This window comes from Aulonocara sp. 'chitande type north' Nkhata Bay, linkage group LG5, assembly GCF_057382095.1.
Source record: "Aulonocara sp. 'chitande type north' Nkhata Bay isolate Kocher_YH1m ecotype deep benthic linkage group LG5, A_spYH_male_GT1.1, whole genome shotgun sequence".
NCBI lineage: Eukaryota > Metazoa > Chordata > Actinopteri > Cichliformes > Cichlidae > Aulonocara > Aulonocara sp. 'chitande type north' Nkhata Bay.
The window spans coordinates 41,105,257-41,119,189 of NC_141348.1; the positions used below are offsets into that span (position 1 = coordinate 41,105,257).

At 41.9% G+C, this 13,933-nt stretch overlaps 2 protein-coding genes across 3 annotated transcripts in view; one reads left to right on the forward strand and one right to left on the reverse strand.

The window, feature by feature from the left end:
* The first annotated feature begins 1,873 nt into the window (after nt 1-1,873).
* LOC147331331 (leucine-rich repeat-containing protein 3-like) lies at nt 1,874-7,663 on the forward strand. The gene is made up of 2 exons (XM_086293615.1): nt 1,874-2,455; nt 4,372-7,663. Exon 2 carries the CDS (start codon nt 4,439-4,441, stop codon nt 5,288-5,290), a length of 852 nt encoding a protein of 283 aa, XP_086149741.1. The 5' UTR covers nt 1,874-2,455; nt 4,372-4,438; the 3' UTR covers nt 5,291-7,663.
* A 998-nt stretch (nt 7,664-8,661) lies between these two features.
* The window catches only part of LOC147331332 (uncharacterized), a 47,402-nt gene continuing 42,130 nt past the window's right edge, over nt 8,662-13,933 (reverse strand). For both annotated transcript variants that reach the window (XM_086293618.1, XM_086293617.1), the window contains 9 exons: nt 13,572-13,679; nt 12,999-13,052; nt 12,747-12,854; nt 12,543-12,596; nt 12,326-12,433; nt 11,026-11,314; nt 10,569-10,756; nt 9,838-10,080; nt 8,662-9,618 (listed from right to left, as the gene is read on the reverse strand). In XM_086293618.1, the coding sequence (XP_086149744.1) occupies nt 9,472-9,618; nt 9,838-10,080; nt 10,569-10,756; nt 11,026-11,314; nt 12,326-12,433; nt 12,543-12,596; nt 12,747-12,854; nt 12,999-13,052; nt 13,572-13,679 (1,299 nt within the window). In that variant the 3' untranslated portion in view covers nt 8,662-9,471. The remainder of the gene's footprint in view (nt 9,619-9,837; nt 10,081-10,568; nt 10,757-11,025; nt 11,315-12,325; nt 12,434-12,542; nt 12,597-12,746; nt 12,855-12,998; nt 13,053-13,571; nt 13,680-13,933) is intronic.

Here is a 13,933-nt window from a genome sequence, read left to right on the forward strand (position 1 = left end):
TTCCCAGTCTCCACTTTACCCTCACATGCACAGTTTCAGGCTTATTCATGGTCAAGTGCACTTGCCTGATTGCTGTGCACAGGAAATCACAGGGTGCTCTGTGACTATATTCTAAATGTTTAGTGTCCTCAAAAGCTCTGCTTTGCATTTTAGCCCATGCGCTGGTTTTGCTGCTACAGAACAAACGGGCTGCAAGTCTTTTGCTGTCACCCAAAGCCCCTACAAAGCAACATTTTTTAATACTTTGTTTTGTCAGCAGAGATGATTTTCCGTCTGTGTTGTAGTTTTTAACAACACAGCAGCAAACCAGATCTTTGTGTTAGTCCTCGGTCGTAAGCATTTTTAAGACGACTCCAGCACTACCGAGTCCCACTTGGCCACGCTGTGGAAAAATGGCTACTGAGAGCCTCAGCAGAACACCTGCCCCCAGCCTGACCTGTTGTTAGTGGATTTAATCCCGAGAGAATGACAGGCTAGTTACAAGAAATGCTCCACTACTTTTTCTTTTCTCTCGCTCCCCCTCCTCTCCCTCACTATACCTAATGGAGAGGTATAGCCACATGAGTTTTGTGGGTTTTATTTTTTTGCCCTTTCTTTTCACAACACAGATAAAGGACAAAAACACGGACCGTGTGCACAGAAAGAACTAGATTTTTGTTTCTGGCTGGCAGATCTTTTCCACTGCCTCTTTGTATTTACAAATTTGTGTGGTTTGCTCAGTTTTCCCCTCTGAGGACAACACCCGAGCAAACAGATGATGCCAAACTGTTTCACTTGACTGCAGTGATGGTTTTCCTTGGAGTTCATATTGTCAGTGTTGTCATCATCGTGCTGCTCAGAGGCATGCGCATCCTTTAAAAGATCTTCATCCGATATTGTACAAATAGACCCTCCATAGCCTTCTCACCATGTGGTACAGCTTTTATTTTTCTTCCTGCAAATTGAACTTCGGACCCAAAATCATGCGATTCGCTCTCAGTTCAGGGAGCAAAAATAGACAATGTGCAATACTTTTTTTTCTTTCTTTTCTTGAGTAGGAGATTTTTCTATCTGCCGCCATGTGCTTTCTCATTATGCACCCCTTTGTCCCTTGTTTTCTATCTGGAAAAACCACAAAACTCAGCCTGTCTGCCGCATCATGTCTGGCAAACATGGAAACAATCACCCATCAAGGGCAAAACATTCACAAGTATTCAGCTGGAATGTGGGGGCAAAAAAAGGCATTATACTTGCAGCGTTCTGTATTTGTCAGGAGTGGGAATGTCATAGATTTAGCAGGAGCGGGACGGGCTGTAGAGGCAGAGGAGGGATACGAGGTGCCATCATGGCTGTCAGACCCATCCTTTCCCCCCTGAGGGCTCTGCTGTACATGGGCAGATATTTTTGCTGCTTACAATAGAAAATCAGAGACGGAGCAGGTCACTCATCCTGAGAGTGCGCCTGCTCTCTGCATACATTCTGTTTTCTGCTGTTTTGTCTCCCGGTCTGATGGTGTTTCCATGTCATTTATGTGGAAATTCAAAATGTCAAGGCTGCCATATGTTCTGCTGCTCCTTTGTAGGTCCATGCTTATGTTTCCCTGCGTGTCCAAGTCAGTCTTCATTTTCAGCTTGATCCACTCTCTGTGTCTGCACACTGTGACAAATGAAGTCTCTTTCTACTTGACCTCCACTACTAAGCGTGGACAAAACAGGAGTGATTAGAAGAATCGCATTTTCCCTTTAATGCTGTTTTCCTTTCAGCTCTATCAGTCAGGACTCCTGTTTATCTAACTGTGAACAGCTGCAGCTTTTGTAAATAGCCCGCTCAGCTTTGCAGGTGATATAAGCTATTTATTATTTCACATGCTCTATCAAACAATGATTAGGCTCTTTTTCTTTTTCTTTTTTTTTTTTTTTGCTTACTTAAAATGAATAAATAAATTACTAATCTGTGTAACTGTGCGCATGGCTGAGTTTCAATCTGATTCTGCTGGAAAAATGGTTGGAAGAATCTAATTATATCTATAGGTTAATTAAGTTAACCAGCGTCTTCTCAGAAAGCTGAGATTGATTCCAGCTCTAGTGAGGGACAGAAGGAGTGGAGGGCACACCTCCCGCGTTTGTTTTCGTCTCACGCGCGCACACGCACACACACATATACAAGCGCGCGCGCACAAGCAGATACAGAGGGAGGGAGAGAGTTTGCCCCACATCTTTATCGCTATAACTACCCTCCACTAGTGAGACAGTCAGTGATGGAGCCTTCCGCAGGGGACAGACCGCCACGCGCTCTCAGGTGATTCTCTGTCTGTCTTCTTTTTCTGCCTTTTTGGGAAATTTGTCAACTCTGAGGAAGAGGATGATGATGATGATGATGTTCATCCAGTCTGTGGGAAGAAAAACTACAAACGGAGTCTAAATAAACATCCTCACCCGCCGCGTGGATCCAAACTTCACCAGAAACGGTTTTACAGGTGAGTTTATTTATGTTCACTTGGAAAAACGAGCCCTGACATTCAGATCCTTCGCGAATTGCTTCTCTCTCTTTAAAAAAAAAGAAGAAAAAAAGAAGAAGAAATGCATTAACTTTAGCCTAATAAGGCAAGCGGAGAAAAAAAGCTGCACATAAAATTCAAGTAACTTCATTTTTATCGCACAAAAGTTTAAAAATGATACAGAAAAAAATCACATTTAGTGTCACCAAACGGAAAGCGCTGTTTTGTGGACGCCCTTTGCTTCGGGTAGACTAGTTGACCTGTTTCACGCAGATTAATGTCATCTAAAGTCTGCATGAAATTTCACCGGCATCGTTATTATGTCGGTGCAGGTTCATTTTGTCAAAAACTATGTTGGGTGCAGGAAATTCCGAGAATGTCTTTTCTATTTCGGATTAAATGCCTTTTAAAATTAGGAAGGGATATTAGAAAAAAAATAATTGGAAACTGCAGTCACCAGCTGTAACCACAGCTGTATTTGCTTTGGGAGCCTCCCCACCCCGGTCTTTCTCAATCCCATTCTTATTAATGCAGCAGATGATTATTTTTGCTAATTGGGGATTTGCATGCATCTGCATTCAGTATGTTAATAACGGACCGTTGAGTGCAGAGCCAAATCCTCTGCACAGTTTATAAGGCACAGAGGGCAGCTTGATGGACATCAGAGGGCTGTCACCCAGTCACCTTCAGGCATATCATCCAAATCTAGGCCGCTTGAGTCGGGGTTGAAACCCTCAGCCCTGCTGTCAGGACAATAGAGACACATGACAGTTTTTATTCTATTATGAAAATGGGGAGAAAGCGGAGGGTGCTTGACATTTTAAGAGGATAGTCTTTTAATCAAATTCAAGGAGTGTTTTGTGATTTCTGTCTGGGAACAAGAACATCATATGGCCATGCTTGTGTCAGCAAAACAAGAACAGGCTGCCCTCACACCACCTACAGACCCACATGGTTTTATTTATTTGTTTTAAAGAAAGGGGGAAAAAAAACATATTTAAAGCAGAGTCCCAGTTGGTTTTGCTCATGTTGCTTTTTTTAAACTTTTGCCTCTAAACTGTGGGAGAAGCGAGCAGATGCTAACACCCAGATTGCTGCTGGGTTATTTTTTTTTCCAGCCCTGTCACTTATTGACACTGTGGGACTCGGGCAGGATTAATGTTCATGCAGTTAATAGTGCAGCAGGCAATGCTTGGGCTTATCGATCCAACCCCTTTCTAACCTACATCCTACAATACACATCTCCTCTACCTCACCCTTGGAAGATGATTAAGGGGATATGGCATCATGGGGAAATAAATACAGGGATAAATGAGATGAGCATGTATTGATGGGTGTAATGTAATGCTTTCCTTCTCATCTTAAACTTGTTATTCTGGAGGAGCACAACAGGAGAGGAATGGGTTTAAGATGATCTTTTATAATGATTTACGTCCCTTTAATGCAGAAGTACAAGAGAGGATTTTTAACCCTATTAGATCACTTAAACCGTCATTACGGCTTGAACTGTGATTCGTGAGGGAATCATTGCAATAAAACTTGCTGATGGTTCCACTGAAAGTCCAGTTTCATTTCAGAGTTATTAACAAACATTTTTCTTCGATATGCATGACAAGGGGTGATTTTCTAGCATAGAAACTGTCCTCTTACATGTTTGAGTCCATTTGTATTACATGCCTCTCCATACAGGAGGGCTTTCGTGGAATAAGCCGCGTTTAAGCTCATTCACTGTCTGTCTCTTTAGCCACTGACCTTTTTTCTGCCCCTCCTCCCAAAACATCATAATCTCCCCTTGTGAGCATTTGTTATGATTGCATGTGTTTGCAGATTAAGTAAAGAGAGAGAGAGAGAGAGTCTTCATTTCCAAACTGACCTCTTTTCTCTCAATCTGTCAGATTCTCCCAGCGCAACAGTGTGCGGCTAACTGGGACCTGGTGTGTGTCAGGAGGCTATGGTGAGGCCATGTGCACGGGCTGGTGTGAGGCGAGATGTAACAGCCTCAGTGGAGGAAGACGTAAAGGACTGGATCTTCACTCATGGCTTCGTGTGTCACTCCTGTTCTTGGCTCTGTGGGGCCAAGTGTTCCCACAGTGCCCGGACAGCTGCCACTGTGCCTGGGACACGGCCACGGTGTTGTGCTCGGATGCTGGGCTGCGGGAGATCCCAGAGGGGATCCCACCAGAAACTGTCTCCCTCCACCTGGAGCGCAATTACATACGGAACATCCCAGAGAGTGCCTTCAGTAACCTGGTCCGCTTGCGAGACCTGTACCTGTCCCACAACCGCATCGACTCGCTTGCCTCTGGGGCCCTGCAACATCTGGGGCCCGAGCTACGCCTGCTGGACCTCTCACATAACCAGCTGAGGCACGTCAGCAAGGAGGAGTTTGGTTCCACTCGTGCAAAGACACGTCTTTACCACAATCCCTGGCACTGTGACTGCACACTCCAGGAGCTGATGGAGACTCTGAACCTGGAGCCTGAGACAGTGAATGGGATAATATGTGAGAGCTCTGTGCGGGGGGTGGGTGAGGGGAGCAGGTGGGAGGATCCGGGGTCACTGGGCGAGCACGCAGGCCAACCGCTGGTTAAACTGCTGGACTCTGGGGTGAATTTCTGCAGTCTGCAGAGGAAGACCACTGATGTAGCCATGCTGGTGACCATGTTTGTGTGGTTCTTCATGGTCATTGTGTATGTAGTGTACTATGTGAGGCAGAACCAAGCCGAGGCTCGCAGACATTTGGAGTACCTGAAGAGTTTACCCAGCCCACGCAAGACCCCTACTGAGACAGATACTCTCAGTACAGGTTTCTAAACTCCTGCTCAGCTGAAATTTAAAAGAAAATGTTATTTTTACCAACCTTGACTTTGAAATTCTATGTGGAGTTATGGTGAAAACCAGCAGTGGAAGATGCACACACAGAGGAAACGTAGCTCCCGAACACCCTGCAAATGTCTTCATATTTCCTTTCCCATCATATTTTTTGCTAATTGTGGATAAAACAAATACTTGCTTACTCATCCCACCATCTCTACTGAGAGAAAATTTAACAATCCCTAAAAGTACAAAGTGAAAGTGTAACATGTAAGACATCTTCTTGCACCCCCTCTTTTATCCTCCCACCATGCTTCATACTGTGTTCTTTTATCTTAAATTAAGCTCTAATTAGGAGTCGTTGACCAACTGACCCTTAATAAAACTACTGAAAGGCACTAATCAGCTGGAGTGTTTATCAGGTCGAGGACAGTGTGCAAACGCTAATGTGTGTCATCTTATAATTGCTTGTCTAATATGTGTGCGTACGTGTGCACGTGCATTTTTGTGCATAGCTGTGGCCGTTTTTACTTTGATATTATTGATTTTGCGCAGATATAATTTAAGCCTTTTTTAATATATCAGCACTGACCCAGTGTTTGTGTCACTGGAAAGCCTCTGATCTAAATTTTCTCTAAGGAATCCATTAGAGCTGGAGGTGAACTATTGTGTGTCCGTTTAGTATACATACCCAGTATCGCCTGGTGTACAGAGAGTCCAAATCAATTTAGAAAACAATTATTAATACACATATTTATCCAGAGAGGAGCTGGTAGAAAACCTCGAGTCCTGATTATTTGGGGCTGCATTTCTTTTTCTTTTACACAACCCCATCACATTGGATTTTCTTTTAAAAGGCAGTGTGAAAATAAGCAAAACACTTTGATAATAAATTGCTTTGATTAGAACACGACAGATTGTAGTGTTACAATTAATGCTATTCCTGTAGGTGTACCGCAGGTGCACTGAATCCTCAGCCTAGCTTTTTGCACGCATGCAGAACAAACCCTGCCTGGATAAACATCCGCATTTCACCCAGTATCACATGATTTAATTGAATTCAGATTTACTGTGGTAATATGTTAGCATTCTGTGAGGAGAGGGTGTGCAATGTGATTTAATAAATCTGGATTTGTCATCCTTCACTGTTGCATTAGAGACTGTAAAAAGCCCTATTTTCAGTTTGCTAGTCAACCTCTTTAAAACGTGTCTCCATACCGGAGTGTGGGATCATAAATGGGGAAAAGTAAGCTTGTTATTTACGGCATAATTTTAGGTTTCACTCTCATTGTATTCAAACACACACACAAAAAAGACTTTGGAAACAAGGGCAACAATGCAACCCAGTCAGCAATGAGTGGTTTAATGGGAACAGCTAGTTTATAACATGTTTTTATAGGTATGTGAGCCACACAGATCTTCAGATCAATTTGTAATAATTATGACTTAAAAAAAATCTCTTTGGACCAAATACCTGTTGGTCCATTCTAAAACCAAGTTATGGTTATGGTAAACTACTAATACCAGTATGTTAGCACTGTCGTTGTGAGGATGTTGGTAGGATTTAGCTCAGAGCACTGTGCTGAGGGGCCATACAGTGTCATAGAGCTGCTAGCATGGCTTCTTTTTTCATGTATCATCAGTATGTGATCGATTAAAGTGTACAAATGTCTATGTGGCCATTATATACAATAAAATATTATCTTATCTAAAAGCTGGGTTGGTAAAGTGGGAAGAGCCGAGGCACACGCTGGAATAGGTCAACATTTAATGTGTTATATTGATGAGTGTGGTTTGTTTACTTTGGACCCTCAGAGAGAGATTCTGGTTCAGGTCTGCGCTGTTCCCATGCTGTCAGAACTAGAGTCAGTTATTGATATTGTTACGATCTGTGTGTGAAACCAGTCTTGTTGGTAAACCGCAGGCAAGAAGAAGACGAGAATAAAACAGTGGACGCTCGTTATGTGACTTAAAAAGCAAAACTGCCTGTGAATAAACTGTATGTGTAACCGTACATACTCTGAATATTTCTTGAACGTTAGCTGTTTGTCATAAATCCTACATCTAGTGTTGATGTGCCTGAGCTCAGTTTCATATCTTTATAATAATGCTCCTGGTCTCTCCAGTGATGATTGTAACAACCCCAAAAATCAAATGTTTTTTCCTGTAGATTTTTTTTTATTATTATTATTATTGATGATGTATTTCCATCCCAGTGATTTGTTTTCTTGTCTGTTTGTTCACCCAAAAATATCCAAACAAGGGTAAACTCATATTGGAAAGTATTACATTAAATAATAAATGAGCCATGAAAAGCGACGTTGGGGGAAAAACAGAAAAAAAAAAATACAAATAAAACAAACATTGCTCTACTTTGTTTATAGAAATGCTTCTTGATTTATTTCTACTGAAGATAGAAAAATGCAATTAGAAGAATAGAAATGAAGTACAGAGAGACAAATCGCAGTATGAGCTGATCGCAGTTGGCAGTGTTTCCCATTTCTACTTTACTGTGCATGAAAAGTGAAGGAAACGATTGGAAAACCATCACAGGTACGTTTTGTTCCATCATCAGTCAAGGCAAAATTAAACCATATCCATCACTGCTCTTCCCTGGAAATAAATCCAGATATTGGCACAGAAACATAAAATAGAAGCAGGGTAGATATGATACGTTGTCTTTTTTATTTATGTTTGAATGTTTCTTTTAAGGACGAGATATTTCATCACCAGGGAGAACAAAACGGAACATAAATAAAACGCAACTTCAGCCTTTGACTTGGTTTTGTCTTTTATTTCCAATTTACATTAATTAAAACGTAACAAAAACAAGTCATGATCATAATAATATAATAATGCTATTATTATTAATAATAATATTATTATTAATAATAGAAAATATACACAACCTCACACAAATGGACCCTCTGGCTGGCTGTAGGACCGGAGCAACAAAGTCAAACACGCTTTACATCGTGAGTGTGAAGCAGAGGGCGCGTGCTGTGAGGAGACTGAAGGCAGGAAGCAGAGAGGGATGAAGGTCAGGGCGGGTGGGGGGCAGCAGACTGGGCTTTAATGATCAAATTTTCAAATCTTCAACATGTTGATCACACACATGTAAAGATTTGAGGTGGAAAAGGCCTCAGTTTCAACTTGTCAAGATCTTTTTTAGCGTGAGGTAGCTTTAACATACCAAAACAAATGTTAGGAAAAGAAAAAGAAAACAATTTTTAAAGAAATGAACATGACTTGATTGTAAAAATTTACGAGGGGGCCATATTTGTTTATGTACGAAGGCACGAAGCAAAGAGGGGGGGGCAAGCCGGGACTTTTATCACCCTGAAATCCAAAATCCTGGGCAACATGCTCTCTCTGAGAAACTGTATATATATGTATACACACATATACATATATATACATATATACAGGTCACTAAATGTGAGTATCTGGCTGATAAAAAATACAAACTGTTTTACAACAATAGCACCATTGACTTTATTTATAATACACAGTAACTTTTGACACACTGTGGCAGTAGAAATAGGAACACCTGCACTTTCTTTGCAGCTTGATTGTTGTTGTTTCATTCTTTAGTGGATATTGTACAGGAGCGATGGGATGGTTAGAAAAGAGGAGGAAGTACGAGAGAGAGTTGGTGGAAATTATTTGTGTGTAAGCCACTTTTCAATACTTAGCAACAAACTCAGTCCTGTCACACCAGGGATCTCAACCTAAACAATAAATAAATAACACCAACACATTGTTCTCTCTCCAATTCCTACGTATGCTCCTGTACTCTCCTCATACTTCCTCCTTCTTGTTCGCGAATATGCAAAAGATTAGTTGGCAGGGAGGGAGAAGGGGTGCAGGTGGGGAGGTAGCATTTTTGGAGAAAACAGGGAGTCCGTGGTTTGGGGTGGGCAGGGGCGAGCTGACTGGAGGCAATGCTGGATGAATCACAAATGACAGGTGCTGGTGCCATTCAGTGCAGATATCCTATGGAGTTCAACTTGGAAAAGCACTTTCTACTAAGAAAAAAAGTCCCATTTAAAAAAAAAAGTGTCTTGATTTTTCTTTTTTTCTCTTCCTCGCCTCCTTTATCTGAGGTGTGCTCCTCTTTCATGTTATTTTCTTTTTCAAATCTCCACTTCTTTTTTCTCGATAATTTGATCCCTCGTTCTTTACAAGAAGCAGACCTGCCCGACATCGACTCCAAACTCCTGGTCTGCTCCACCGATATCCATGGGTGCAATGTCCAGGATGGGCAGACGAGAGGTCTTCTGTGATCTGTATTCAATCACCGTCTTGCCCCATTTTCCCGTGTGTCTCTGTAGAGCGAGAACGACAGGTGCAAACAGCTGTTAAACAACCTCTAACTACTCCAGAACTGGAGAGAATGAGATTAGTTTCGTGAGTGAACACAGCAAGAAATTTGTATGAGCTTTATTGTTCTCTCAGCCACTTTTAACATCCCTCATTACGTTTTTACGATTCTCTGACAGTGTGGGTGTAATGTATATGGATGTCAGCCATATTGCTGGTCTTACCGTGCAGCCATCTTCCAACACAGCGTAAGTGAAGCGGCTGTTGCCCTCGGCTCTGATCTCCACGTCATTGGAGCCCTGCAGCAGCACGGCCTTCTTCAGGTTGCCTGTCGAGCCGTCCATGTAGGCCACGCTGTTCTTACAGTGGTAGGTGATGTTTTGAGAAGCCTCAGTGGACAGCAGTCTCAGGAACGTCATCTGAATGGCGGCAGTGTTGGGCGCCAGGCTGTCATCGCCATAGTTAAACTGCATTGCATAGGAATTGAAGGAAGGGAAAGTTAGAATAACAGTTGCAATTGTTTTTATGGTTCAGTTTATACGCATGTGTGTTTTTTTCCTGGTTGTTGAGATGATGTTTCAGATTTTAAAAACCTTACATACAGGGGCTTTAAGAGGGAGTCATTGATTTTATGTCCTCGCTCAGCCAAAATGTGCTTTTTATTCTTCTGCTAAACTTTATTTATAAGGTTTCTACTTGAGACCAAGATGCTTTTTAACTTTGCTTTAAGTAAGACTAGTATAGACTTAAGAGAAAACGATGGAAAAGGCACTGCTCATCGTGCAGCAGAATCCATAGACGTGTCAACCAATGATCAATATTTATGCTGAACTGCCGACCTGCCTCCACTGTTTTCATATCATTGACTTTTTAAAATAGTTTAACATGTGCATAGCAGTGAATCCGCTTCCCGTTTCACAGGCACAGAGAATTTAAAAATGTTGATGCAACTTACATGGAATCCTCCATTCATGCTTTCTCCGAACCAGACATGTTTGCGGTCCTTGCTCTTGCTGGTCCACCAGTTCTTGCGAGGGATGCTGGAAGGCTTGGGGTGGACGCAGGACTCCCCTGTCTCCATGTTGCAGAAGACCTTAATAGCATCTACGGTGCAGCCTTGATTGGGATCAATCCAGTACTCTCCTGCAGATGGAAAAAGACAGGAACATGGGAGCGCATCATTCTCGGTCTTTGGTAAATTAAAAATCTGATAATACTTGGAAATTTATTGTATAATGTTTTGTTTTTCTAATATTGAAAAAACAGACTAAATCAGCTCAATCCAAACACTCCCCAACTGCAGAACCTTGGCTAATACAAACCTTGACTTTACTAAATTGAGATGGCAAAAAATTCCTGTCTGCTTTCTCATCTCACCCCAAATTTAACCAATTCCCCTCGGTGTCACTCACCACTCTTCCAGTCAGGGTGGCACAGTTTCAGGTCTCTGCAGGTGCGAGCAGGGTTTTTCTTGGATCCCTCAGGGCTGCGGATGTTCTCAATCTGGTTGTTGAGAGATTTGAGAGTGGCGTCGACCTCAGCATCATGCTGTCGGAGATTTCCAGAAGCCTGGTCGGCTCTCATGTACCTGAGAGGATCGGGGCCTTTCTCAGTCTGACCCAGACCAGCGAAGGCAGACATATCGATGCCAGGGCCCGGGGGACCAGGAGGACCAGGGGGTCCGGGGTTTCCAGGAGGACCCTGAGAGAAAAGAATAAAGACGGGAGGGTTATATACTTCTTCTTTTTTTGTTGAGTCTTGCAATCATTGCACTTCTGCATTATTTTGCCCTTTTCTGTCAAACCCGTCAAGCCTCTCTTCCTGATGGGTTCAGGAAATCCTCTACAATCTGTTCTTGTATCTCATTTCTATTAACTTGTCTGAGACTTCACTCCCACTTTCAGCATCCACGTAGTAAGCGAGTCATTCATTTCCACTGATACTCACATTTAATTTGACCTTTGCTAAATTTTTCCTTCCTGTTTTTCAGTCCATTAATTGCCACTTAATTTGTCCATTTCTTGTTGCAGTGCACCTACAATTCCTGCTTCAATATGAAATTATGAAATGCAGACACAGTTTCTGCAGCTCCTACACCATAAGTGTGCCCTCCTTACAGACTGACTTTATGTCTTCTACTTATATCTTTAATAAGGACAACAAATTTGCTATAATCTGGTATAATAATAAAAAACAAACATTAAAAAAACTTATTGTCCCATGTGGACATTATGTTTCTGCCTTTTTATAATATTTTGCTGCTACTCTTTGTACCAATCAATAAAACGTGTTAATTTATATAATGGTTTTGATTTAAATTTGACCCCCCCCCCCCGACTAATAGTGTTTTTTCTTTTGCGACAGGGACAGAGAGGAAGGATCGTGTCATGACTGACTGTGATGTAAACCAGCGAATAATGTTCTACGAAATTATTTGCGCAAATGTTCAACTCACGTCACACAACTAAACCCCTCAGATCTCGCACTCATGATGGTCGTGACAGTCGTGCACAGTTTCCAATCTTGTCCCATTCTTGTTTTTTCAATTCTTGAAAACAACTTTGGTATTCTCATGTATTTAACACAAACCTGTTTTTTGCAGAATGTAGCAAAAAGTAATAAAAAAAAACTATTATAAATATGTGACGGAACAAATTAAATAAAAAAAAAAAAAGAGGAGCATGAATTGAATGAGCACAAAAAAGCACTCACAGCAGGACCGGTCTCTCCACTGCGACCACGGGGTCCAGGGGGTCCAATGGGTCCAGGCAGACCATTTGAACCGTCTTTTCCAGCAGGGCCAACGGGTCCAGGTGGTCCCTGCAGAGACAGTTTGAGATGTTAAGGTCTGAAGATGAAGCATTTAAAGAAGCTAATGGTTTTTCAAAGTGACTGCCACTTTTTATTACAGTTGAGTATTTGTACTCACACGTTGTCCTGCAGGTCCAGCAGGTCCAGTAGCACCCTGGTCTCCAGGTTGACCCTAAAGTAGAAGAAATACAGTAAATACCTGAAGCATGATGACAAGAAAACTGCACTACAGCAAAGGCACGGATTAGTTGAAATGACTGAGCTGGTGTACAACAAAGTTCAGGAGGCAGACGTATGTTTACAGGCAGAGAGTGATGCTTACTGGAGGTCCGGGGAGACCCTGCAGACCAGTGAAGCCTCGGTGTCCCTTCTGTCCTCTTTCACCAGCTTCTCCTGCCTCGCCTTTGTCACCACGGGGTCCTTGGGGCCCCTGAGAACAAAGCGTGGTAATATGTGTGTGAATTTCAAGAGTTAATTTAAGCCTTGTGGCAAAACCAATTTTCTTTTGTTTATTCAGGCCAGAAATTATTCAAGACTTGGCATGCAGCTTTGTTTCTCTCAGAAAGAAACATACAGGCATTCCTCGGGCACCAGCAGGTCCTGAAGATCCAGCAGGTCCTTGTGGACCCTGAAACACAAAAGAAACAAAAGGAATTATGGACCATACGAACACAATGACGATTATTCTAACTTTTAATAATCTGCTAGTAGAAATTTCATTAATAATTACAGTAAGTTTCATTTTCAAGATTTAGCAATTTGTCTTCACTCTGTACTTGTCATTGTGTACCAGCTGTGTACCTCCTTGTTCAACAATATGCTTGTATACCAGTCAAATATGTCTGCGTTTAGGAAGCAAACTGTGATAAAATAGTCTACAATTGTTAACATAGTACACTGACTGAATGTTATGTAAATGAGAAAAGCAAGCACAGAGTTTAATTTTCCTCTTAGACCACAGGTCACTCAGGGATAAAACACTTGAGACATACTCCTCAGCACTCGCTATCAGACAATATGCTAATTTCCAGCAGAGAAAAATCCACCTTATATAAATCTCATAAGGCCAAACAAACTTTGCTCTTCAGCTGCAGCTTTTCTAGAAACATCTTATTTTAATTTAGCTTGTCTTGGAGGTAATACTCACAGGCTCTCCTCTGTCTCCCTGTTTGCCAGTGGGACCAACTGGGCCAGAAGCACCAGGAGCGCCCGGAGCACCAGGAGCACCAGCAGGACCAGTGTTACCACGCTCACCCTGCAGAGTGAGAGCACAACAGTCAGGGATTTACATGTAACGTAACATAACTCAATTACTGCTATCTACTTAAGCACAAGGTTTGATAAAAGATGTTAGAACCAGATGGTAAAAATAAAAATTTAATGCACATATACTATATAAATACATTTTTATAAAACTGTGCACTCAGAATAAAGCTGCTCAAAATACAGAAGTCCAGCAGCAGACGAAGAAAAAACTGAGTGAATATGATTGTGTTTTAAACACTAATT

Bases quoted from the DNA above. Each gene is read 5' to 3' on its own strand.
- LOC147331331 (XM_086293615.1), top strand. From the start codon at position 4,439: ATGTGCACGGGCTGGTGTGAGGCGAGATGTAACAGCCTCAGTGGAGGA.